Consider the following 27,653-nt stretch of genomic DNA (forward strand, 5'->3'; position numbering starts at 1 on the left):
GGTGGCTGGGCAGGCTTCTTGCACCTTTTCATTGGGCTCCTGGGTGGTAGTTACAGGGAGCGGCAGAGTAGAGAAGGTGCACCCTCTCTTAACCTCAGAGGCTGGGAATGATACTAACCATAGCAACTCACTTCCATTGGCAAGAATTAGTCTAGGGGAGAGAGGATGGAGAAATGGTATCTTTCTATATAACCAGGAAGAGAATATTTTCTGCCACTTTTGTAAAGTCAATGACCTATCCTAAGACCAGTGAATGCTTTATAGATAAGGTGATATTTGAGGTGAACCCTAGGAGAAGTGTAAGAATTTGACAGATAGAATGGATTTTATAATTATATGAGCAAAGACACTACAGCAGGCAAGCTCAGGGGTGTGGTCAGGGTACATAGTCTTGGATAGCTAATGTGTGATAGGAGACGAATTTGGCTGCCAAAGCCACAGACACTTATTTTGTAGGCAACTGTCTATAATTAAGGTTTTTGAGCAAGCAAGTTAACTGATCACCACCAGGTTACTGCCAGTGTGAACAATGGACTAAGAGGTTGCAGACAAAAAGATTCAAGCCAGCAGAAAGGATATGCCCCAGGTCCCTATTTATAGTATAGTCCTTCTGCTCTCTTTTTCTTAGCAAGTCTCTGGCTACTGGACTAATACCACTACCACCAAATTGCCAGATCCCAGTAGGTGAAGGTGCAGGGGGTTGTGCTGACCACTTTCGCTCATTGTGCTTTTCTACCCATCACACCTGCTTATCAGAGCTCCAGCTTCCTCATTCCCAAGATATGTCATCACTGCTTCCACCAGGCAGAAGGCCTGGGGAGAGCTGGAGCAAATCCTTGCTCAACGTATTCATCAGGGTTCTTAAAAACAAACAACAAGGGCCACAAACAAGAACCAACATGGTGTATGTGTATATCTAAGTAGATTTGAAAGGAATTGGCTCACACAGTCAGGGAAGCTGACAAATCCCAAGATCTACAGAGGGGTTAGCAACCCGGAGACCCCAGAAAGCTGATACTATGCTTCTAGTTTGAACTCAAAACACTGGGGACTGGTAAACTGAAGATGTGGCTCTCATCCAAAGCCAGCCAGCTTGAGATCCAGGAAAAGCTGCTGTTTTCCTTCAAGTCCAAAGGCAGAAGAAAGCTGAAACTTGGGTTCAAAAGCAGTCAAGTGGGAGGAATTCCCTCTAACTCAGGGAATGCCAGCCTTTGTATTCTACTTTGCCCTCCCCTCCTCCCCAGCTTTCTGGGTAAGGCCCACCCACATTAAAGAGGTCTCTTTTACCTAGTCTGCTGATTTTAAATGTTAATCCCATCTCAGAACACCCTTCCAGAAATTATCAGAATAATATGTAGGTACCATCACACTTGGCAGATGGACAAAATAAAACCAGACTTTGTTACCAGCAGCATCTAGCAGCAGCAGATAGAGGATATCTTAAGGATAGAGATTTTTCTCTTTTTCTATCCATCAGGAACAAACTTGGTCCACATTTCATCAAATGTCTGCTATATTAGATTTACAGAATTTATTACTTTGGGCATGATCACCCTCTGCACGGAGTTAGTTAGCACTTTGCATGTATGAGTCAGGGCTTGTACCTCTGCCCTCTCACTCAGTGTGTCCTGTTCTAGTGAAGGTGTTATAGATTTAAAAACTGAGGCTTGGAGAATTAGAGTAAGTTTTCCAACTTTGCACAGCAGTAGGAACCAGGAGTGGAAACATGGCAATCTTGCTTCAAAAATAAACCAGGATACTCTCTAATGCTTTACAAATATTAATAAATTCTAGCATAAATTTTGAGCATTAAATGGAATAATGCACATAATGTTTCGTACAGTGTCTCATAAACAGTAAGATCTCATCAAACCTTACTTGATCTTGATATCACTATTCAGGATACGTGTTGTTTTTCCAGTCCAAATTTCCTAGAAAAATATGCTCTGATGTTAAGTAGGAAAACCTAGATTTAGACCCTGGTCTTTTGTTTTTAAGGCCTAAATCCAAGTGATTCTGTTATGAAATGGAAGAAGAAAGAGTGGGAGTTCCCCTCTATAGTGTCTAAATAAGTAGATATACTGTATATAAATGGCTTTTTTAAAGTATTTTTGCCATTGAAGCAAATGCCTAAATCACTGTATAATTCAGAGGAATCCTTACAGAGTCTTATTTACAAAAATATTAAAGCATGAAAGACATGGTTTTGTTGATCTTCCAGAAATCACAGGTAATGAGTCTATATCAGCCTTCCACAGGTGGGGGAAGGATGCAGGGAGCTGACATGCCAGGGGTTGCCAGCAGGTCACCAGCTTCACATTTTAGCTGGAGCATATTTCCTGCATCAGGGAGCATGAGCTCTCCTGACAATCTTTGGTTTCGGGTGAAGCCTTATTTAGTTGAAGGCTGGTTTATGTGTTGGTAAAAATCGTGTCTTTGAGATGGACTGAAGCAAAACCAGGCACTGAATGGTTCTGCCTCCGGGTTACTACAGCTTCATTTGTTCCTTGTTTATAGACCTATTGCTTTCCAATGACGGATGGGCGGAGAGTGAAGTACCACCTTCCCCACCACCACATTCTGGTCTGGAATTGGGCCTTGAAGATTACAGCCACAGGTATCGATAAAATGATATATCATAAATGTTCCCCTGTTATGGTTTTTCTGGGAAAACTCAGCCACCTTATTTTTACTCTATTTCTTTCCAGAATGGAAATCTCATAGTATCTATAATTCCTTTCCAGAGACAGCTTCTCAAAGCTAATAGCATTGATTGTTCATATTTTGTTCCCTAGAATGTGTTAAGATTTATCTAATATGATGAAACTATTTAAGAAAATGGTTGGATTTTCTTTTACAAGTTTGAAAACAAGAGCAGTGATGCCCAAAGAAAATTTATATGGAAAGATATGAAACAAAACTGAAGAAAATGAAACAGGATTTTTTTTCTTTGTAATTCACAAACCCTAAAGGTACTTTAGAAATAGATGTTCCAAGAAAGTTAATGGAATCTAAAAATTAAAGCAATACCATATATAATCTAAAATATTGAAAAGGGTATCCAATATTATATCCATTCTGTAATAGAAACTAAAAAAAATCAATAATTTTTTAGAATCACACAAGCACAAGAGAGGGAGATTTATAAGCATACATACTATTTGACTAGTGGAATTCATAAATTTTGTTCTTCTGATGAGTTTTAAAAATCATTAAATTGTCTATTTGCTATTTTCTGTATTTATTATGCCTGTTAAAAACTGTGTATTTTATTCCGTTCTGTGTCCCATGATAATCCTGTGAAATTTCTTCATTTTTCTTGTAGCAATGCTTTTTAATACAACCTGTTAAAAATACAGATGCACAAGAGTATATCTAACTCTATTAGATGAAGGCTTACCTATATTTAGCTCTCTCTGATTTTTCTATTTTTGAAATTAGTTATCTTACTCAAACACAATTTCATGAACTAGGTTGATAATCACGGTTATATTCTAGATCAGTATCACTAGGGCTTACTTAGAAGAAAATGTGGACATATTTAATTTCTTCCCCTTTATTTCCACTGTCTATCTCAATCCTGAATCCAAGTTGGTAGCACTAAAGAATCCATTTTTAAATAATTTCATAATAATTTCAATAAAGTCGATTTGTTGTTAATCCGGTATATCCAGTATGTGCAAAACCACTGGGATGGTGACAAGGTGAGTCAGAAGCCCTGCCCTCAAGAAGCCAGAAGGCTAATGGACCACAAGATACAAAATGATAGAAAGGTGTAATTTAACATGTGTCTGAGGCAGAGGGACTGCTTCCAGTTAGGAGAATCAGTCCAAATGTGATGGTAAAAGTTATTTGAGCTGAATCTTTCCTCATAACTAGAGGTTAGGTGTGAGATAAGCCCGGGAAGGAAGGGAATTTCAGAGAGGGAAGGAACAGCATGGAGGTGGGAAAGGAAATTGATATGTACAACTTATTGACCAGCCAATAAAGCCCAGGATGCAAGGATGAGGTATACATGCCTCATTCAGTAGATAGGAAAAACTACTGTAGAGTCTTAAGAGACAATAGATATGGTAAACCTCAAGATTTCATTGTGTGTAACATGGATTAGATAAATAGAGGAGGGCTGATATCCACTACCTGTCAGACTCCATTGGATCCATGCTGGGGCCATGGCAGTGAGAGGTACTCAGGACCTGTACTGGGGAGGACAGGGAGATTGCTCAGGTGAGAAACCTGCAGGTGAGGGGTGGTTCAGAGATATCTATTGGGAGTTAGCAACCACCTTTATGACTTCTTCAAGATCTTCAGATTTCTCCCCTTCCCTTTTCTGTCAAGCACATTCCTCTATAATTTCCTCAGACTTCATTCTTTTTTTTTCCTGCTCTGCAGTATTCGAACATTAAGTCATTCATTCACTCATCCATTCAGAAGTATTTTTGGAGCTTGGAGCCAAACACTCTAGAAAGCACTAGAATGGATCAGAAAGCATCCCTGCCAGCCAAAAATGCAGTGTCCTCTTAAGAAGACAGACACTTAAGGATGCAGCCTGCTCAGCATTAGATACAAAATGCCATGGGAGTGCAGAGAAATGAGCCACCTGACTCTGCCTGTAGGATCAAGGGAGTTTTCACAGGAGAAGTGGTGTCAGTAATTTCTTAGAAAATGGAAAATAGCCTACAATGCCGAGAAGTGGCAGGAAGACCAACCTAGGTTAGAAAACCAGGTGATGGAGAGGGGACTCATCATACATTCAGTGTGGCTGTAGTGCATGGTATCCAGGGGGAAAATATCAAGGTCCAGTATTGTCTACCATGTACCAAAGGCACCTTGCTTCTTCAGGGAGCAGTGGAGAAGCATCAAAGGGCTCCAACCCACCAGATGACAATGTCAGACCTTGGGCAATTTAACTGTGGAGAATGGAATGGTTGGGGGAAGCCACATACAAGGATCTCTAGTACTCTTGGGACTAACAAGAGAAAAACACTACCTGAAAGAGGGGAGAAGCAGTGTCGGTGGAGGGAAAAGGGCAGAGGAAGGAACAAGTCTTAAGCCTTGAAACTCTTCCCCCTCCTGGGAGGCTGTGACCTGCACAGTCCTGCAAGCTACAGCGTTGCCTAGGTGACCAGCAGCAGCAGGGTTTGGATGTGTGAAGCTTGGGATGGAGGATACACTGGAAAGGAGCCAGGAGGATTGAGCCATTCTGTCATTAAAAAAAAAAAAAAAAAAAAAAAAAAAAAAAAATTTATAAAGCCCTCTAAGAGGGAAAAGCGGTGCTTTAGGGATGGAACCACACTTCACAGTGGAAAACTGCCCTTGCATGGAAAGGGAAACACAAATCAGATCAAACTTAAGGCCTGTACTTTAAACCCAAATGAAATCAGTACATTCCTGAATTTATTTCTACTACTCTGCCAATGATTATTAGAGAAAAGGTTAGAATACGTGTGTCTTAGTAAAAATATAAGGGAAATATATTTTACTGCAGGATCTCAGGGAGAGTTGAAGGTAGATCAACAGCAGGCAGAATATATTGAATATTATGAATATTATTAACAGTTTAGACAACATTTGATAATTTCCTACATGTTCATATTTTTCATTCTCTGTCTCTCTCCTTCTCTCTCTGCTTTGCACACATGACCCCTGTTACTCTCACACTAGCCAAATGTTGAAATCTACATATATGTATGTGTGTGTGTGTGTATATATATATTTTATTTTTGGAATACTTCTCAAAATCTTGTTCCTCTGCTTTTTATTTTAGACAGTTCTCCTTGAACATGCATTGCTGGCCCTTGTGTGTCTTTCACATTCCTGGTTTGTCACCACATTCAGGACACTGGCATATGTTTCATGCTACCCTTATTTATTCATTATGCAGCATAATTTGACATTGAGTATCATTTCTATTTGATAGATTTCCCGGTTGTTCATGCTGAAAGCACGGCCTCGATCTAGGACACGTCTTTGGCCTGCTGTCAACTTCAGCTTCCCACAGCCCCTGGTGCAGCCCACTCAGCCATGAGCACACGCTAACCCCCTTCAAAATTAAAATATGTCATAGTTTATAGTTAATCATCGTGTCACCCTCTCACTCTAAACACTTCTGATGTGTAGCATAAAATTACAAACCATTTCACTAGTCTTACTGACATGTCTAAAATATTTTCACATTAACTAATTCAATACTCCAGTCATAATTTCAGTGCGCTATATGCTCACGTTGGCTCCGGTCCCATAGTGTCTTATGTAACACTCACGTCCCTCCTTAAATATCTGCCAATCTGACATCAACCTTATTTTGCATTTCCATTTTGTCTCAATGGCAAGAGGGGATCCTCCCATTGAAGATTTTCAAGTTGTATACGTGGTCACAAAATGATGATAACAAATGTATACATCAAATTAATGGGCATAACAGACATACATATATATACTTAATATAAATAATATGCTTGTTCCATTTATATGTATAAAGAAGCTTTTATTTCTCTGACCACCCTTGAGTGTTTCCTAATATCTCTAACAAAATATATTCATTTTATTTGGATAGATCCTAACTTGATGTTACTGTGTCAAGTGGCATTGCCACCTTCTTGGATAAAGATCTTCATTTCTCACAAGCCTAGGAGAATTTGAGTTCTTATTCTTAATATATCAGTTTGGAAGATACTCTGAGAATGAATTTGGGCAACCAATACATTCCTCACTTGGGTAGATCCCCATAGTCCACCTTGAGCTGAGCACTTCAAATACAGTGTGATCTTTGTTTTAAAGAGGAATATTCATGTTGGTTCTAAACCTCTGCCCTGAAGGCTTTTGTTATAACATATAGCATCTGTTTTGATCAATTGTCTGGCTTTCTTTAGTTTCATGATATGCACCCCTCTGTTTAAACAAAAAGCTAAACTAAAATGCAAGTTGCATAGGAGATTGTGAGCAAATCTGCACTAAATTAAGGAAAAGCTTTGAAATTTGGGGAATTTAGGCTTGTAACAACTTATGTCCCAGGATGGCCGCTATTTTAAAAAGCTTATGGTTATGCTCCTGGCTTTGGCCTTGGCCACCTGTGTGACCTTGGAACATAAGTCCTCCTCTTTGGCCTCAGAGTCTTATCTAAATGATGCCCTAGGCTTTAATCCCTTCCAGTTCTTAAATTCCTTGAGTCTATGTGGCCATGAGTCTCTCTGACACTAAATCCACATCATCACAGTAGATCAAAGGATGGAAAAACTAAGAGCAAATAAAGGTCGAATAACACATTTAAAGGCAAGTGCTTCCAAAATATCAAGGATTTGGGGAAGCTCATGTGCACACTAGCATCTTATATTCTTCTTTAAAATGTGCTGAAAGAGAGAAAGAATTGCTGTTAGATCAATAAAACTAAGTGGGTCAAGGATTTTTGCATATAATTAGCATGTCTTCCTATCACTAATACCACATCTAGTACACTGAATGTATCAATGGTTTTGTCTGTTGAGAATGCACCCAGGCACCATTGAAATTCATGACTCCAATAAGTGGATTTAAACTTCTTGAGAAGTGTTCATAAAAACAGGTACAATCTTTTCATTGAAGAATATTGCAGGTCCCCATTCAAAGGCCACCATAATCTACAAAAATAAAGAACTCTCATTCATTATAATAGCTCCCATTGATTGAACATAATATTAGCTAGAGAATACTTTATTTAAATTGTACTGCAATTGTATATGCTAGGCACTATTCTCAGTATTGAGCATTCCTTCACTTATGAAATCATTAAAATAGCCTTATAGAGTAAATCCTATTAACTATTTTATAGATGAGGCCACATAGCCTGACATCTCTCCAGTCCCTAACCTACCTTAGTCACAGCCCTTCTAAGGGCTAACAAATATGGAAATAGCAAGGAAACTGTGAAAAAAATCTGGACAAGCTCAGAAACTCACAGTCATTTAGGAAGCAAAAGCAGATCTATTTATTAATCTGCTCAGTTTGTTACCTGAGCACTTTTATAGCACTTGCTCTGTGTGAGTCTATTTACTTTCTAAATCTTTAACTCATTCTATCTTTTTGGTCACCCTCTAAAGTAGAGAATGTAATTATCCTCATTTTCAATGTGAATAATACATTTAAATTTACATGTGAGGACACTGAATAACAGAGAAATGACAACTTACCCAGGTCACACAGCTAGTAAGTAGCAGAAAGGGGATTAAACTGAGTCCAGGACCTGTTCCACATCCTGGCTCTTGAGAGTATCTTGTAGTGTCCATCAGGGGCTACTTTCTTAATCTACCTGCCCACTGTATTATTAATGGAGGTTCATTTACTCATTCATCAATATTAGTGTAGCTACATATTAATTTTAACAGTGCGGTCATGGAATATTAAATGTCTATAACTGATGAGTTTCAAGAAAAATTGAACTGATTTTGGTATATTTCATTTAAAACTTGAGATTCCTCTGTACATGAATTCTCATTCAGAAGTTATTTTTGTTACTGTGTTGTTTAAAATATCAACCTCCAACTTTTTGAAAAATTCAACCTCAGTACTTTCAGATTTCCTGAGCATGCTTAATTTGAGTTCTTTCTGTATCTAAGATTAGGAGTACAAGTCATATTGAGATGAGCTACCGTATGTACCTCATAAACAGACAAGCTACCAAGAAAGTGGAGTTTAATATATGAAAAGTATACAAATATGATGCATTTCTGGATTGAGACATGAGCTATTATCTGTAATTTCTTTATACAAAATCCCTTCATTCTCAAGAAAAATAAATAAAATATCCAGCAGAAAGAAAATTCATTGAGACTGACCACAAGTACCAGGAATCCTGTAATGGGCATTTGATGCTTCTTGTGTCTAAATTGTCAACCATGCTTTTCCTGGGATTGACTTTTGGTATTATTGATGAGTGGACTATCTGCTCAGCATTCACATTAGTTTTGGAAGATGAACCTAAATAAGGTAAAAATTCAAACTCCATCTGCCATCAGTCATTCAGCAAGATGGTTTTTTCTCTGAGGAGCCAACCCTTTCACTTATGTTTAAATGAAGGGCATGCTTATCCTGCAGAAACCTCAGTCCACTTTAGAGCACTGCTAATATCTGGTGACAAACTATGGAGTGCTACTGCTTCCCAGGCACCTGTTATCCACTCGAAGTCCTATATGGTATAGCAGGATCCCAATTAGCAAAAATCAGTGAAGAGTCAAACATAATATTAGCTAAAGAATACTTTATTTAAATTGTACTGCAATTTTACTTTATTTAAATTGTACTGAGGATAAAATATATGAAAACAGGGTTGCTACATCTCAGGAAAGAAACCTGAAAGTAAGAATTGGTTCAAAATATATACCAATGGGCTGCAAAGAAGCTCATAGGGACTATGTTCCAAACGAGAACTGCTTCTCTCTCTCTCTTTTGCCCTCTCTTTATGATTTTATTCTAGACCTAAGTATGACTTATGGCTTCTTTCCACAGCTCTGGGGTAGATTCAACAGTATATTTTCCAGATCAGCACATCAACTTCAGATCTGTGACACCGGCCAGGCAGCCTGAATCAATTAACCTGAAAGCTTCGAAGAGCATGGACCTTGGTAAGTGAGGGGGAGGTGACATCCAGGTCAGCTCTCCAGCCTCAGCCCATCTATCTTTCCAAATGTCCAGGTCTTGTTTCTTTAACTCAAAGGTCTGCAGAAGCCTGGAGGATGGGACTGGTCATCCTATCTTCCTATCTGTTCTCACACACTTAATTACCCTCTTTGTAAAAGCAAGAGTGATGACTTATTCTTATTTTGTGGTCCATAAAACGTCCTCCCTTTATTAGGTCAGAAAAACATGATTCCTCCGAATACCACAAGCATCTTTAACTCACCTGCATTTGTATTTGCCCTCTGGCTTCTGCCAGTGCATTTCATTTCAAATGAACCTACCTGTTTCAGGGCCTGGGAAGAAGATGTGGTTAAATGGTGCTCTCCGTCCTTCTTTTGTGTTCTGCATATGTGATGGATAGGGAAGGCAAAAATGAAGAAGATCCCTCTCTTCCAGTGTCCATCCCCTATGACACTGGAGGGAAAAAGGGTCACTTGGGTTTGCCAGATGGAGAGTGTCAAGGTACCTGGGCTGTCCTGAACAACCTCATCAGTGTTCTGAGCACCATGGATATTACTGGATGACTGTTGGCTCTCAAGGCAGACCAAAGACCCATGTCAACAGTGTTCTCCAGGCACTGGGACATGGGTCCAGGAAAGACATTCAGACATCTACTGCTGCCCTCCCATGGGCTCTTAGTACAAAATAAAGTCTTAACAAAATATCCCTTGCTTCCTGAATACTCAGAGGCTAACCTCTGCAACTGTTTTTTTTCTTGAGGCATATTACATTTTTCATTAATAGCCACAAGAAAATAGAATAATCAAAACTGAGTGCTCTACCAAACAATCTAATAAATAGTGCTTATCTGCTGTTCATTTACAAGAGTTCAGGAAAAGGCTCAATCCTGATGAAATGAGAAATTGATTCTATTTTTTATAAATTATCCAAATCACTGGGAAGCACTTGCTCTCATCACCTATAGTGAGAGACAGACAGAAAACCTTAACAAGGGAGCTACTTGAACACTGGTCTGAAGGGTGTTTCTCACGCATGAATCTCTGACAAACCAGAGGGTAATGTGTGACACTGACATCAGTTATTACTAAAAATGTATTTTTATAAATTGCTTGATAAACATTTCCTCTTCTGTCCTCTCATTTTATCTATAAAGAAGATGAATGGACAAAACTGCTCTTAATTTCAGGATATGGTGGGGGGGGGGCATGTTACTTTTTTTCATTTAATTTAAAAAAACATAAATTGTTTCCTATGAAGTATTTCTGCTCTTATTTCTTATTACAGAAAACTTTATTTTTGAGAATTTTTTCTTTTAAATTGAAATCACATTTGTAAAATATGTATAGTTAGCAGTCTTCCATTGCATTTTCTTGTACATGTACCACAAATGACAGCAATAATAGTAATGTTTGTTCAATTTACAAAATTGGACAGATGCTGGGTTATTTTTTTCAGGACACAAGTACCACTCTAAAAGCATTGGCTGAAATGTACCAGGCAGCAGAAGATTTAATAACATGCTATAGAAACATTTTTAGAGTAATCATCCAAGTTTAGCCCCCCTCCAAGATGTACCAATTTGAAGCTAATAGTTTTTCAAAAACTGAGGGCAAGCATTCTAGAACCATCTGGCTCCTACTCCCTAGAACAGACAAAGGAGTGAGCTTAATAAATATGTTGACTTTCCACTGGATACACTCAGGTGATACCCCAATGATACACATTTGGAAGTATCTTTCCTGCTTGATTACTAAAGTAGAATATAGTTGTAGTTTAGTTTTCCATATACCAACCACCCTGAGCTAATATAATGTTTATCCATGCCATGTTGGATTTCTTTCATTGTGAGTGAGCCTTGATTTAATTTGATTTTCTTTTCCCTTCGGATGGAATTTAAACTTAATTAAAGGTTTTATTTTGAGTTTGTGGGTGTTTTTGTCCATTTATATTATTTCCTACTTTGCACTTTACTTTTTTCCAGTGTTTCTATTTGTTAATTCTTTTTCTCTTTTATTTTTAGACTAGTGTATGCATGTTGCAAATAATTTATTATAATTTGTTGTCTTCTTAGCTTGATTTTGATATCCTTTACCATAAAAAGCTTTAGTCTCAGAGTCAAATACTTCCATCTTTTCTTTTGATTTTTGATTTTATGTTTGTCCCATTTACTTTCTTCTAGATCCTTTTTTTAAAGTTAAGCAATCTACATTGTATTTTATTCACAGTGTATGAAGTAGGAGAATTTTTCTCCAAAATATAACAAATTATTAATAAATTTATTGAGTTTTCCATCCTTTCCCTGTTAATTTAAAATGTAGTTTCATTGAATATTAAGTTCCCTTATACAAATAAATGGGTGGGCTTATAGACATGCTTGTCTATTTATATATTAATCTGCCCTGTGCTGGCATCATTCTGTTTAAAGTATCATGCTATTACTTTGTACTTTGATTTACATATAGGATAATCTTCCTCTGATTTTCCTTTGCAAAAAGAAACCTATTTTTTGCCAAAGTAAAATCAGCATCAGTTATTAAAATTTTAAAGGTTACACAGGAGTGTTTACTGTGTGTGAGTGTATGTGTCTGTGTGTCTGTCTGTCTATCTTCCTGCCTGTCAGAGTGACTGTTAATTATAACATTTATTACTGGATCTTGATAAAAAAAAAAAAACACTTTATCAAGTGAAATAAGCTTCCTTGTATTTCTCGCTTCCACATTTTTTTTTATCTGTCCCTTTTTTGCTTTAAGTCAGAGATGGACATTGAATTTTAGTAAGTAATTTTAAGGATATAATATATAGCATGATCAAATATATTTTCATTTTCATTAATAAAATACAAGCAGGTTGCCTAACAGATTCCATGATATTAATCTTTGTTTCTTTCTGAATAAATCTAACTTTCTCTGTACTTGAAGTATCCATTCAGTTAACTACAGATATGTGTATTAACCCTGCTAGAAATGGCCACCATGGGCTCAGTGCTCTCAGAACAGCTTTTCTCAGTGTTATCAATTCCTATATACCCCTTACAGATTTTTCAGAGGCTATTTTGCCTCATAATTTCTGCTAGTGGGTATATGGTCACGTGTAAGACAGATCAGAAGTGATTAGAATGATAAGTAAAAGGAAATTTATTTTTAAATAATTGGGTATAACTATGCTTATTCAAAGGGGATAGGGTGTCATTTAAGGGACTGGGTTGATACTTCTGGGTTTACCAGAAAATCAATCTCTCCTACTAATTGTAGACTTTCCTCTATTTATTTAAATTACCAGAATTACTATGTTCTGTCTGCATCCCTTTAATTTGTTCATAATTGCGCTTGTGTGGGTGTTGAGTTGGAAGCTCTTAGAAGCTGAATAACACAGCTGCCTTTTTGGCCTTTGGCATAGGGTTTCCCCCCAAAGAGCTGCCCCTGTTGGCAGCATGCCAGGGAGTTACATTCAAAGACTTTTTGATGAGGCATAAAAATCTTTAATTTCCAGGCTTGGTGTTTTATGACCCCATAATACTCCTTAAGAATTAGTCTCAATTATTCAAGGGACAGCACTTCAGTGTTTGGGGCCCCTTTGTTGACCTAGTCTATAGCTCCATTCAAAGTTAGGTTTAAAACACTATTTCCCATAAGATTTTTTTTAAAAGAGTTTTCTTTCCTGTTTCCAATTGTGCTCAGACTCCTATTTCAGAGGGTGCCTGTGACACAGTTACGACTAAGGGCAGTGCAGATGGAAGATGCTGGCCAGCTGTCCCGCCTCTGTTCAATGAGAGGAAATGAGCCTACAGTGATGCATGAGGCATTTAGATGAAATGTTAGCAAGTTTCCTGACAGTGAAGATTGTTAACATTGCATGTTCCATAGTCTCTTATTTAAAAAGAAAAAAAATATGTCCCTAAAACTCCAGAGAGAGATTGGCTGATTGTCTTTCCAGATCTGTGATTCTGCATTTTTATTTTCTGTTAGTTGCTTGTTCTACATTTATTGTTTTTTAAGCTAGAAAATGTTTGTAAATACCCACAATTGAAGTAAAAATTATGACTCATATCTACAAAGGTAAATATTTGGAATACAATACTTTCATGCATGTCCAATTTTATCTTTTAGTAATTTGGCATCTTTATTATCAGATCAAAGATGAGCATTAGAAAAGCTAATTAACCCCACCCCACTATTCTAAAACTTTGTTTTATTATTTTTATAGTGAAGAACTTCTATATGCATTCTTGATAATAAGATAATATGAAATTATTATCTTGATAATAAGAAAAACATCCTGAAGACTGAATACATAGAATTTTTATAAAATTATATATTCTGATAACTCTAATACTCATTTATCTATATATGTTGCATATCAATATATTTTAATATAGATGCTAATTTATATCCATGGCTTTTCTTTATTGTCCAGTTATGAGCAATACCTCTGTAGATGTCAAAATCTGAATCAGATACTGCTATATTGACTATAAGTTTGACTTTAAAAGCAAAAACGAAAACCTATTTGGTAAGAAAAATTAATGGTAACAATAAAAGTGTCTAGTTATCTTGTAAGTCACCAAGGAAGTGCACAAGAACATAGTCAAATATATGCCCTATGCTGTAGGAAGACAAAATTAAGAAATTATATTCATTCATTAAAGAAATATGTATTGAGGACCTACTATGTGCCAGAAGTGCACTAAATACTGGGGATTCAGTTAAATCAGCCAGAGACATGGTGCTCACTATTATACCTAGATCAAAACCCTAACAGGAAGGAATACCCAAGAGTTAAGAAAAGATTTCCAAAAGGAAATTCTGATGTTGTGATGATAACATATCTCAGAGAACAAGAAATGTAGAGGCATCTGAAGATACTGTCGTAGTTGCCTCAAGAATTCACTGATAACCTTGGCTATGTGGAAAAGAGAAAGAGAGGAGCAAATGGTAAGAAATAAAAAGTAATCTAGAAGAATAAATTCAGGAAGAGCTAAGAAGCTGTATGAGCTGAGGCTTAAAGCCTAGCAAGAGAGAATATGAGGTGGCCCATTGTTCAGAACTCCTGAAAGAAGAGCCACCTGGCTCCAGAGTTGATTTTACCTGCATGCAGCAAGAAAATGATGTTCAAACTGGAAATGCAGGACTTCCCAGGAATGGAGGTCAAGATGGTTGTCATCTCTGTGCACTCAAAGAATGGAGACTGTAAATCTGCTGTCTTCCATTATTAGAAATTGCCAAGCATAGGCCTTGCACTGGAAGCCAGGGAGCAAATTACCAACTTTTACAAAAATGAGTTTCAGACATGACTAACAATTTCAGTGTTAATCCTGAGAAGATTTTCATGTTTGTGAAATGAAATTAATAAGTAAGTACATGGTGATCACCAGCAACCTCCATGGAGTCTTTATTTAAATAACTTATATCTCCTTTCCTTTTTGATAGGATTTCTAGACTGGCAAAATAAGAAAAGTGTTATAAATATGGGTCATATTGATTTTTACAAATTTTTATATTATATTGATTTTTCAGTTTGTTTTCTGATTGAGATTGATGGTTCAAATTATACACAAAGATGTAGGTATAACATTAGAATGCCTTTTCCTGATATGTACAAATTGGTGTCTTATTGTTAATCTGCCAGAAATTAAACAACACATACCAAAATACTCTGCATTTGGCCCTTCTCATTGTATTCCAATAAAGCTCAATAGAGTTTGATGAAGACTGGATCCATGTGTAATTTGAATGGTGGTGTGGCACACAATCTTACTACATTTTCAGTACTTGCTATCTCAGAGAATCGGGTAATATGTTAGAGCGACAGAATTAGCACTCAGATGATTTCTCCAGAATTAAAGAAGATGGAATTTAACAAAGTATGATATATTCATCTGATGAGTGTTTATTGGATATGCCATATGCCAGGTAAATAATACAAAGCCTCAATTCTTATGGCATTTTCATTCATGTTAGACAAATAGATGGTAAAGTTGTATGCAGTGAATAAATAATAAAGTTTCAGATAGAAATAATTTCCTCAAAACCAAATTCAGGTAGAAACAAAGACTTAAAAGGGAAACTATTTTTAATAGAATGGTGAAAGATCACATCCTGAAGTCAGTTTGTCAAAAAGATCAATTGTACAAGCATAGGATTCAGGAGAGTAGGCTTAATATTAACTACTTAAGAAGCCCCTGTTTTTAGCTGCTTGCCTGACACAGCCACCCCCAAAGCTACTTCTGTGTTATCTGACCAAGAAAGAGAAAGGCTCTGCTATATCCTGATCTGTATTTAATTCTGGGTTCAATATTTTAATAGATGTAAAAACAGTACAAAAGGCATTCAGTTATTATTGAGAGGCCCAGAAACCATATCCAATGAAAAGCAGTTGAAAGAAATAAAGATATTATGCCTGGAAGAGAGATGACTTAAGAAGCATAGGAGAGCTCTCCTTAGATATTTTCACAGCTGACATTGAAAACTCAAATTTATTTAAATCTGAATGCACACCCCAAATGACTCAAGCAATGAAAACCACATCAGAAGATGAATCAAGTTTACAAACTTTGAAATCTAGGAAGATATTAGTGATGGAAAACTGAATTCTGGTTTGTGGCATGTTTGATATGAAAGAAAAAAATATGTATAAATTAAAACAGTTCGTGAAAACTGAGAAGCAAAACTTAACAACCTTATGGAAAAGAGACCATGGTATATTTTTCAGTGTTTAGGAGAAAACTGCAGTTTGGCCAGCACACAGGGTGGACCTTAGGCACCTTTGGCAAGAGGAGAATTCACACTGTTACAGGACCCCCACCCAAAGCAGGCCTCTTTCAAAACGTTAAGATTAGCAAACGTTAGCAACATTAGGATTAGCGAAAACCTTGTGTATAATTAAATTCTGGATAATTGCTACATTTGAAAATGAATTAGTATTAACCAAATGTAGGGATAAAGATGGCTTTCCTAGATCTGTAACTAGATGATTATTTTAGATGTGCCAAAATATACAGATCTGTTTAAAATTTGTTAAAATTATTATTTGGGTTGGAGGCAAAGGTATAATGATGGTTTTCTATGTCTCTCCCTCTAAGTTCTTATGGACCCTACTTTTCATACTACTTAAGAAATATATTTTCAAGGTGAATTTGACTATGTTTATTGTTACTATTAATTAGAAAACAATGACTATTGTGTGGAAATGGTGCTTCGATATTGCTTTTCATATTTCCAGACTTGCCTGAAAGTTGTGGTGCATTCCAGCCCACCCCTGTCAGATTCTCTCTAATGAATCAACACCCACAAATGCCCTAAGTATAGTTGCTCTCATTTGCCATTTGTTGAATGAATGACTCATCTGTCCCCACCTGGAGAAAAAAAAATTCTTTGAAGCAAGGACTTGGTGACTAGAGAATAAGGGAATTGGTATTGGTTTTAGCAATAGTAGCAGTCATGGGAAAGTTGCTGGTATTGTTAGATGGAGCCGCTACGTCTACAGTTTTCTGGTAATTGGTGGTTGACTTAAATTGTCCATATAAATAAATTCTTCATGAATATGCATTATGAAACACTGTGAAAAGTTCACCTGTGGATTTGACATGTCGATCTTTAATTCAATCATGGAGTCACAGATGGTCTAGAGTGTTGCCATGCAGTTTTTAACTAAGATTATATTTTCTCCAGCTGAGGGATTGGTTGGTGGAATATGGAGATAATTTAAAAATTCTCTGCCTGGAAGAAAAAGTCAAGGTTCTATTTTCCCATAAGAGATATAAAGAGGACCATAAAGTCTAGAAGTGTTTGTAACTGAACCTTTGGCTATTTTGCCAATAGCCAACCCATGCAGATTTTTATTAAATTGACCTCTGTATATTTACAGCATTATTTGTGCTCTGAAGGGAAATCTTGATCAATGGGGAAACTTCCTTATCTTTTAAAACTGAAATGTCCTGGGCTTTTTTTTTTTTTTAAACTTGAGTTAGTATAGGTATTGCTTTCTTCCTTTTTGTGCTTCAATTGAAACTCTCCTTCTAAGACTCTTAAGTCTTTTAAATGAAGTCAGATATGAACTTTACCTGCTCACTTGCCTTTGTTTCACAAACCATTGTTCATACTTAAATGAAATTCTGTGTTCCTTTTAAAAGAACCTTTATATTAATATGAGAACATCTTCATAAAAATATGAAGCTGAGAAAGCTATTGAAAGAATGGAACAAAATACTAAAAATGCTCCTTGAAAAAAAAATGAACCTAATTCACTCTCATTGTTTTGAAGTGACAGTTTCATTATCGGAAAATATTATATTTAGTACAAAACTAAATATTACCAATAATAAAATGTAAGCCGTGATATAAGAAATATATGTTAAATAAAATTTGTCATTCTCATAATTATCTCTTCTGATTAGAATTCTGAATGATTAAAATTTTCTATTGGTAATATTTTAATCTTAGGAAGAGATTAAAGCTATTGTAGGGAGTTGCATTTCTCTCATTTTTAGGAGAATATGTGTAGTTTTTTCTTTAAAATGCAAAACATCTTTAGTCTTGCATATTTTATTCTCATGTATACATATCTTTATTCTTATATTCTAATTTTTTCCTAAGATTGATTGTACCAAACATATGCTTTTAAATTTGTGTAAGGAACAGTCTAGCCTAAACATTATTCTGTGTCTTTGCTCCTAGAAACATTATATTTTAATTGTAAAATTTGCTTTTGAATAAATGGAGCATGATTCGCTTGTCTTATATTATTTGCCACAAAGGTTCTTTCCAATTCTTCATTCTTAAGAATAGCAATGCTCCTACTACCCCTAGTTTTTCTAATGTTTTGAAGATGAAGGTGTGCTGTATTTTGTCATATTCTTTTTCTGCATCTATTGAGATGATCATATGATTCTTGCTTTTAAGTCTATTAATATAATGAGTTATGTTTATTGATTTCTTTATGTTGAACCAACCCTGAATCCCTGGGATGAACCCTACTTAATCATGGTGTACTATCTTTTTAATATGTTTTTGTATGCGATTTCCCAGAATTTTTTTTGAGAATTTTTGTATCTATGTTCATCAGGTATATTGGTCTAAAGTTTTCTTTCCTTGATGTGTCTTTTTCTGGTTTTGGTATCAGGGTGATATTAGCCTCATAGAATGAGTTTGGAAGGGTCCCCTCCTTTTCTATTTCACGGAATACTTTGAGGAGTACTGGGTTAATTCTTCTTTGAAAGTCTTGTAGAACTTGACTAAGAATCCATCTGGTTCTGGGCTTAAAGAAATCAAAAAACTCAATACCAAAAAAACAAATAACCCAATCAATAAATGGCCTAAGGAACTGAACAGACACTTCACAGAAGAAGAAATACAATCGATCAACAAATATATAAAAAAGTGTTCAACATCTCTAGCAATTAGAGAAATGCAAATCAATACTACTCTTAAGATTTCATCTCATCCTTGTCAGAATGGCAATCATCAAGAACACAGGCAACAATAAATGTTGATGAGGATGTGGGAAAAAAGTTACACTCATATATTACTGGTGGGAGTGCAACCACTATGAAAAGCCATATGTGATTCTTCAGAAAACTTGGAATGAAACCACCGAGAAAACTTGGAATTTGACTCAGCTATTCCTCCTTGGTTTATATCCAAAGCACTTAAAATCAGCATTCTACAATAATGCAGCCATATCAATGTTTACAGAAGCTCAATTCACAATAGCTAAACTATGGAACCTACCTAGGTGTCCTTCTATAAATGAATAGATAAAGAAAATGTGGAGAGCACGTGCCCGTGACCCGGAAGAGCATTCTCCCTAGCAACTGCGGGACCACCGCGGTGCCGGCCTCCGGGGAGAAACGATAACCTATTTATGAAGAGATACCACCATGGCAGAGAACTGACGTCACCAGACTGTGGCGGAGGAGATAACTTCATTGAAACCTGCAGCTACAGGAGTAAACAGTAACTCAGCAGTCAAACAGAATAAGAAGTAACATGAGCAACTTGAAAAAGCAAGGAAGAAAAGGAGTACAAACAATGCAGGACAACCTAAATATTCAGGAGGACCTAGAGTCATCAGAAAAATGGTCATATAAAGAACTCAAGGAACACCTTAGACAGATGGAATGGAACCTTAAAGAGGATACGAGACAGCAAATTCAAGCAGCCAAAGAACACATTGAGAATGAATTACATAAACAGATGAAAGAAGAAGTTAAGCATCTTTATCAGGAGATAGAGATTATAAAAAACAATCAAACAATAATTCTAGAAATGAATGAAATGATAAACCAAATTAAAAACTCAATTGAGAGTATCACTAACAGAGTGGAGCAAGTAGAAGCCAGAACGTCAGATAATAAAGACAAAATATATCATCTTGAAAAGAGTCTAGCCAACTCAGAAAGGCTGGTAAAAAATCACGAGAAAAACATCCAAGAGTTATGGGATAACATAAAAAAACCAAACTTACGAGTCATCGGGATAGAAGAATGTACAGAGATTCAAACCAAGGGAATGAGTAACCTGCTGAATGAAACAATTACAGAAAACTTTCCAGAAATAAAAAAGGAAACAGATATACAAATTGAAGATGCATACAGGACACCAAGCACACAAAATCACAGTAGACCAACGCCAAGACACATTGTTATGAAGATATCCAATATACAGAACAAAGAGAATATATTAAAAGCTACAAGAGAAAGGAGGCAGATTACATTCAGGGGTAAACCAGTAAGGTTAACAATGGATTTTTTATCACAGACGCTGAAAGCGAGAAGATCCTGGAACAACGTATTTCAAACACTGAAAGACAATGGATGCCAACCAAGAATTCTGTATCTAGCAAAATTAAGCTTCAGGTATGACAACGAAATAAAAATCTTTCATGATAAACAAAAGTTAAAAGAATTTGCAGCCAGAAAACCAGCATTGCAAAGCATTTTGAGCAAAACACTACACGAGGAAGAAATGAAAAACAATAACCAAAACCATCAGTGGGAAGTGCCTCAGTAAAGACAGAGGACGAGGGGAAAGATAATCATGGAGAAACAAACTAAAGTTTTTTAAAAAAGGATAAATAATCAAACATGGATGGAAGTACAAACCATATATCAATAGTAACTCTGAATGTTAATGGCTTAAACTCTCCAATAAAGCGACATAGGCTGGTATCATGGATTAAAAAAACAAATCCAACAATATGCTGCCTCCAGGAGACACATCTGATTGGAAAAGACATACACAGGCTGAAGGTGAAAGGATGGGAAAAAATATACCACGCGCATGATCCTCGTAAGCAAGCAGGGGTGGCCATCCTCATATCGAATAAAATCGACTTCAAGACTAAGTTAATCAAAAGGGATAAGGAAGGACATTATATACTGTTAAAAGGAACCATTCACCAACAAGACATAACAATTATCAATATTTATGCACCAAATAATGGTGCTGCGACATTCATAAAACAAATTCTTCTCAAGTTCAAGAATCAAATAGACCACAACACAATAATTATGGGTGACTTATATAGAATATATCAACCATCATCAAATGGATATACTTTTTTCTCAGCAGCACATGGATCCTTCTCAAAAATAGACCATATATTATGCTATAGGGCAACCCTCAGTAAATATAAAGGGATGGAGATAATACCATGCATTTTATCTGATCATAATGGAATGAAACTGGAAATCAATGATAAAAGAAGGAAGGAAAAATCCTACATCACATGGAAAATAAACAATATGTTACTGAATGATCAATGGGTTACAGAAGACATAAAGGAGGAAATCAAAAAATTCTTAGAGATAAATGAAAATACAGACACAACATATCGGAATCTATGGGACATAATGAAAGCAGTTTTAAGAGGGAAATTCATCGCCTGGTGGTCATTCCTCAAAAAAAGAAAAAAACCAACAAATAAATGAGCTCACACTTCATCTCAAAGCCCTAGAAAAGGAAGAGCAAAACAACAGCAAATGTAGCAGAAGGCAAGAAATAATTAAAATCAGAGCAGAAATCAATGAAATTGAAACAAAAGAAACTATTGAAAAAATTAACAAAACTAAAAGTTGGTTCTTCGAAAAAATAAATAAGATCGATAGACCTTTAGCCATGCTAACGAAGAGAAGAAGAGAGAGAACTCAAATTACTAACATACGGGATGAAAAAGGCAATATCACAACAGATGCTACAGAAATACAGAAGACAATTAGAAATTATTTTGAAAACCTATATTCCAATAAAATAGAAGATAGTGAAGACATCGATAAATTTCTTAAGTCATATGATTTGCCCAGACTGAGTCAGGAGGATACACACAATTTGAATAGACCAATATCAATGGATGAAATTGAAGAAGCAATCAAAAGACTACCAACCAAGAAAAGCCCAGGACCGGATGGGTATACAGCAGAGTTTTACAAAACCTTTAAGAAGAATTAATACCAATACTTTTCAAGTTATTTCAGGAAATAGAAAAAGAGGAAGCTCTTCCAAATTCATTCTATGAGGCCAACATCACCCTGATTCCGAAACCAGACAAAGACACCTCAAAGAAAGAAAACTACAGACCAATATCTCTAATGAACCTAGATGTAAAAATCCTCAATAAAATTCTGGCGAATCGAATACAAAAACACATCAAAAAACTTGTGCACCATGATCAAGTAGGATTCATCCCTGGGATGCAAGGATGGTTCAATATACGGAAATCAATAAATGTTTTTCACCACATCAATAGACTTAAAGATAAGAACCATATGATCATCTCGATAGACGCAGAGAAAGCATTCGACAAAGTACAGCATCCCTTTATGTTCAAAACATTAGAAAAACTAGGGATAACCGGAACTTACCTTGACATTGTAAAAGCTATCTATGCTAAGCCTCAGGCTAGCATCATTCTGAATGGACAAAAGTTGAAGGCATTCCCTCTAAAATCTGGAACAAGACAGGGATGCCCTCTCTCACCACTTCTATTTAATTTAGTCCTTGAAATACTAGCCAGAGCAATTAGACAGACAAAAGAAATTAAAGGCATAAAAATAGGAAAAGAAGAACTTAAATTATCACTATTTGCGGATGACATGATTCTATACCTAGAAGACCCAAAAGGGTCTACAAAGAAACTACTAGAACTAATAAATGAATTCAGCAAAGTGGCAGGATATATAAAATCAACATGCATAAATCAAAGGCATTTCTGTATATCAGCGACAAAACTTCTGAAACGGAAATGAGGAAAAACACTCCATTCACAGTATCCTCAAAAAAAATAAAATACTTGGGAATCAACCGAACAAAAGAGGTGAAAGATTTATACAATGAAAACTACAGAACCCTAAAGAGAGAAGTAGAAGAAGATCTTAGAAGATGGAAAAATATACCCTGTTCATGGATAGGCAGAACTAACATCATCAAAATGGCAATATTACCCAAAGTTCTCTATAGGTTTAATGCAATGCCAATCAAAATCCCAACAGCATTTCTTGTAGAAATAGAGAAAGCAATCATGAAATTCATATGGAAAAATAAAAGACCCAGAATAGCAAAAGCAATTCTAAGCAGGAAGTGTGAATCAGGCGGTATAGCGATACCAGGTTTCAAACTATATTACAGAGCAATAGTGACAAAAACAGCATGGCACTGGTACCAAAACAGGCGGGTGGACCAATGGTATAGAATAGAGGACACAGAGACTAATCCACAAAGTTACAACTATCTTATATTTGATAAAGGGGCTAAAAGCATGCAATGGAGGAAGGATAGCATCTTCAACAAATGGTATTGGGAAAACTGGAAATCCATATGCAACAAAATGAAACTGAATCCCTTTCTCTCGCCATGCACAAAAGTTAACTCAAAATGGATCAAGGAGCTTGATATCAAATCAGAGACTCTGCGTCTGATAGAAGAAAAAGTTGGCTCCGATCTACATATTGTGGGGTCGGGCTCCAAATTCCTTAATAGGACACCCATAGCACAAGAGTTAATAACAAGAATTAACAAATGGGACTTACTTAAACTAAAAAGTTTTTTCTTAGCAAGAGAAACAATAAGAGAGGTAAATAGGGAGCCTACATCCTGGGAACAAATTTTTACTCCTCACACTTCAGATAGAGCCCTAATATCCAGAGTATACAAAGAACTCAAAAAATTAAACAATAAGATAACAAATAACCCAACCAACAAATGGGCCAAGGACCTGAACAGACACTTCTCAGAGGAGGATATACAATCAATCAACAAGTACATGAAAAAATGCTCACCATCTCTAGCAGTCAGAGAAATGCAAATCAAAACCACCATAAGATACCATCTCAGTCCAGTAAGATTGGCAGCCACTATGAAGTCAAACAACAACAAGTGCTGGCAAGGATGTGGAGAAAAGAGTACACTTGTACATTGCTGGTGGGACTGCAAATTGGTGTGGCCAATTTGGAAAGCAGTTTGGAGATTCCTGGGAAAGCTGGGAATGGAACCACCATTTGACCCTGCTATTGCCCTTCTCGGACTATTCCCTGAAGACCTTAAAAGAGCATGCTACAGGGATACTGCCACATCTATGTTCATAGCAGCACAATTCACAATAGCTAGACTGTGGAACCAAACCATATGCCCTTCAATAGATGAATGGATAAAAAAAAATGTGGCATTTATACACCATGGAATATTACGCAGCACTAAAAAATGACAAAATTCATGGAATTTGCAGGGAAATGGATGGCACTAGAGCAGATTATGCTTAGTGAAGCTAGCCAATCCCTAAAAAACAAATACCAAATGTCTTCTTTGATATAATGAGAGCAAATATGAACAGAGTAGGGAGGAAGAGCAGGAAGAAAAGATTAACTTTAAACAGAGACATGAGATGGGAGGGAAAGAGAGAGAAAAGGGAAATTGCATGGAAATGACGGGAGACCCTCATTGCTATACAAAATTACATATAAGAGGTTGTGAGGGGAATGGGAAAATAAACAAGGAGAGAAATGAATTACAGTAGATGGGGTAGAGAGACAAGATGTGAGGGAAGGGGAGGGGGGATAGAAGGGGATAGGAAAGGTAGCAGAATACAACAATTACTAATAGGGCATTGTGTAAAATTGTGGATGTGTAACCGACGTGATTCTGCAGTCTGCATTTGGGGTAAAATTGGGAGTTCATAACCCACTTCAATCTCATGTATGAAATATGATATGTCAAGAGCTTTGTAATGTTGTGAACAACCAATAAAAAATAAAAAAATAAAAACAAATAAATAAAAAAAAGAAAATGTGGTATGTATACTCAATGGAATATTACTCAGCTTTAAAGAAGACTGAAATTATGACATTTGCTAGTAAATGGATGGAGTGGAGAATATCATGCTAAGCAAAATAAGCCCCAAAATACAAAGACCGAATGTTTTCTCTAATATGTGGATGTTAATTCACAATAAGGCAGGGGGCACTAGAGAGGAATAGCATTACCTTAGATTAGGTAGAAGCATGAAGGGAGAGAAGGGAAGGGATGTGGGGATAGGAAAGAGAGTAGAATGAAAAAGACATTATTACTGTATTTATATATTTGACCGCATGGCCAATATGATTCTACAACATATACCCTCAGGAAAATGAGAAATTATATCCATCTATCTATGATATATCAAAGTGCACAAATGCATTCTACTGTCATGTTTAACAAAGTATAACAAATTTAAAAAATTAATTTAAAAAAATTGCAATTCATGAAGCCTACTAAGGTATCAACCTCTGTAAACAATCATGATTATTTCATCATTGTAAGTTTCTATAATTCTTTGTCCAGAATGATTTAGCCAGATATGGTATCTCATGCCTATGATTCCAGCAACTTGGGAAGCTGAGACAGGAGGGTCTCAAGTTCAAGGCCAACCTTAGCAATTGACCTCAAAATAAAAAATAAAAAGTGCTGGGGATGTGGCTCAATGAAAAAGCACCCCTGAGTTAAATCCCCAGTACCTATCCCCCAAAATAAAGGATTTAAGGGGTTTGATTTATATGACCAATTATCCTCCAGAAAAGCAATTTTGTTCCTATTAACAGAATTTGAAAGAAAATGGGTAACTTTTTTTTTCATTTTGCAGATTTTATAGGTTTAAAACAAGCATTTTATTTTACTTTTAAAATTGCTTCTGTGTTTGAACATTTTTTTATCTATTTCACTGTACATCTTCTATGGTAAATCATCTGAGCACTTTATTTTTAAGGTTAGAAATTTTTAAATTAAATATCACTTTTTGCAAGTAAAATGTTATTCTACATTAAAGGTCAAGTTTCAGCCCTTGCTCACAGGGGAAAACAGATATCACTTTCACTTTCCCAATGCTAAGTATGTTACTTGCTCCAAAGTACATATTAATTAGTACCTTTGTGTCTCTCATTAAATGGTTAGAAACTGTCTAAACATGAACCAGAAGCAGAGTCAGATTCAGACTTATTTACAATAAAAACTGCTTAATCTGTGGCAAGTCAAACAATCTTTTTGGAAATAATTGATTTTTATTTCTTGGTTGGAACACTAAAACTACTCTTCTGAACCTCAAGTGAAGCATTTCCAGCTGCTTTAGGGTACCTTAGAACAAGGCTAGCATCACTATAAACACTTACTCTGCTTGTCTAATGCTGAAAAGATATATAACGCTTGAAAATGCAATTTCAGTTCCGTGTAAAATTCATTCATCCATCTCTTCCTTCCTTACTTCCTTTATTCATTCATTGAACAAATATATATTGGTTGCTTCTTCAAAGGACTGCTCTAAATACCTGCAACAGACAATAACCTCTTATTTCTATAGCTTACCTTTCTTAAGCAGAAATACTCACATGAACACAGTTTGAAAGATTAGGTACATAAATGGTAATAGCACAATAAGTGAATGAAGGTGCTGGAAAGATATCCAGTGTTACAAAAATCATTCTACAAATTGTGGAAGGAGGAAACATGTCTAGAAAGGCTAATGTTCTAATACCCATTTGGTTTGCAGTGTTCATAAGAAAAGGTAACTAGGAACTGGATGCATGAAGGTATGAAAATTAAAGTGAAAATTAAAATAGAGATCAAATTGGAAACTGACTAATCAAAAGTGATAGTTTTAAGTGAGCTGGGAATATGCCATCTACCCTCTGATGATCCAGCAACTGACTGACATAATCCCCAATCCCCAAACACTTCAGGATTGTCTTGGAAAAAAATCATGAGAACCTGCGGTGGTTTCAGCTCAAATTCCTTTAAAGTCAAACAATGATATATCAAGGAATTGGAAAATACTTGGGCCATTTAAAAAATTTGGAAAAAAAAATTAGCACCCAAAGTGAGTGAAAAAATGGCTATATCAGAGCCTTCTCTTTTTTATTTCCAGCTTTGTTAAATCATTAGTTGCCAGGTAAATAATCCCAGTGCTTTCTCTGTACCCAGAGGCTTCAGGAAAATAACAGTGGCCAAGTCCTCTAGCTTTAGACCAGCAAAGCAACCTTATGGAAGGTTGAAAACTATTTGTAAGTAGAAACATAGATCTTCAAAAAATTTGCTTGAAAGTTGATAGACTGAATATCTTAGTAGTGTCTTGAGTGACAAGGAATGATCAAATAAGTTTGGGAAACACATGTAAACAAAGATCAAAGAGGCCCCTTAAATTTGGGATTGCTTCTAAACCTTTCACGTGTTTTATGTATGCTGCCAGGCTTCAAGATATAACTTCAAGATATAACCTGTGCAGCAGTCCTCAAATTCATTTGATCACAGGAACTTTAAGTATGGAGTAGCCGATAGATCTAGTGCTCCGAGGAATGTCCTTGGCAAAGAGAAGGTGCGAGTGTGTTTGTGAGGTTTGAGAGTGATGCAGAGTAGAGTGACGAAGGACTGCCAGCAAACCGGGACATGTGGGGCCATGCTCAGGGTGCCATCTGCGAGGCAATCTCCAGGGTAGAGAGGCGTCCACAGTCACTGAACAAGTAGGAATTAGTTGCAGAGCAGCATGAGCAAGCAAGGCTGTAATCAACCAAGCACGAACTGACCGTGGAG

The 27,653-nt window shown here is 36.3% G+C and overlaps 1 protein-coding gene across 2 annotated transcripts in view; it reads left to right on the plus strand.

Moving 5' to 3' along the window:
* Nucleotides 1-27,653, plus strand: part of PARD3B (par-3 family cell polarity regulator beta) — a 1,004,964-nt gene that overhangs the window by 589,700 nt on the left and 387,611 nt on the right. For both annotated transcript variants that reach the window (XM_081260439.1, XM_081260440.1), the window contains 2 exons: nucleotides 2,518-2,617; nucleotides 9,481-9,596. In XM_081260439.1, coding sequence (XP_081116565.1) covers nucleotides 2,518-2,617; nucleotides 9,481-9,596 — 216 coding nt within the window. The remainder of the gene's footprint in view (nucleotides 1-2,517; nucleotides 2,618-9,480; nucleotides 9,597-27,653) is intronic.

Source organism: Spermophilus citellus (genome assembly GCF_964194105.1).
Source record: "Spermophilus citellus genome assembly, chromosome: 11".
NCBI classification, from domain to species: Eukaryota; Metazoa; Chordata; class Mammalia; order Rodentia; family Sciuridae; genus Spermophilus; species Spermophilus citellus.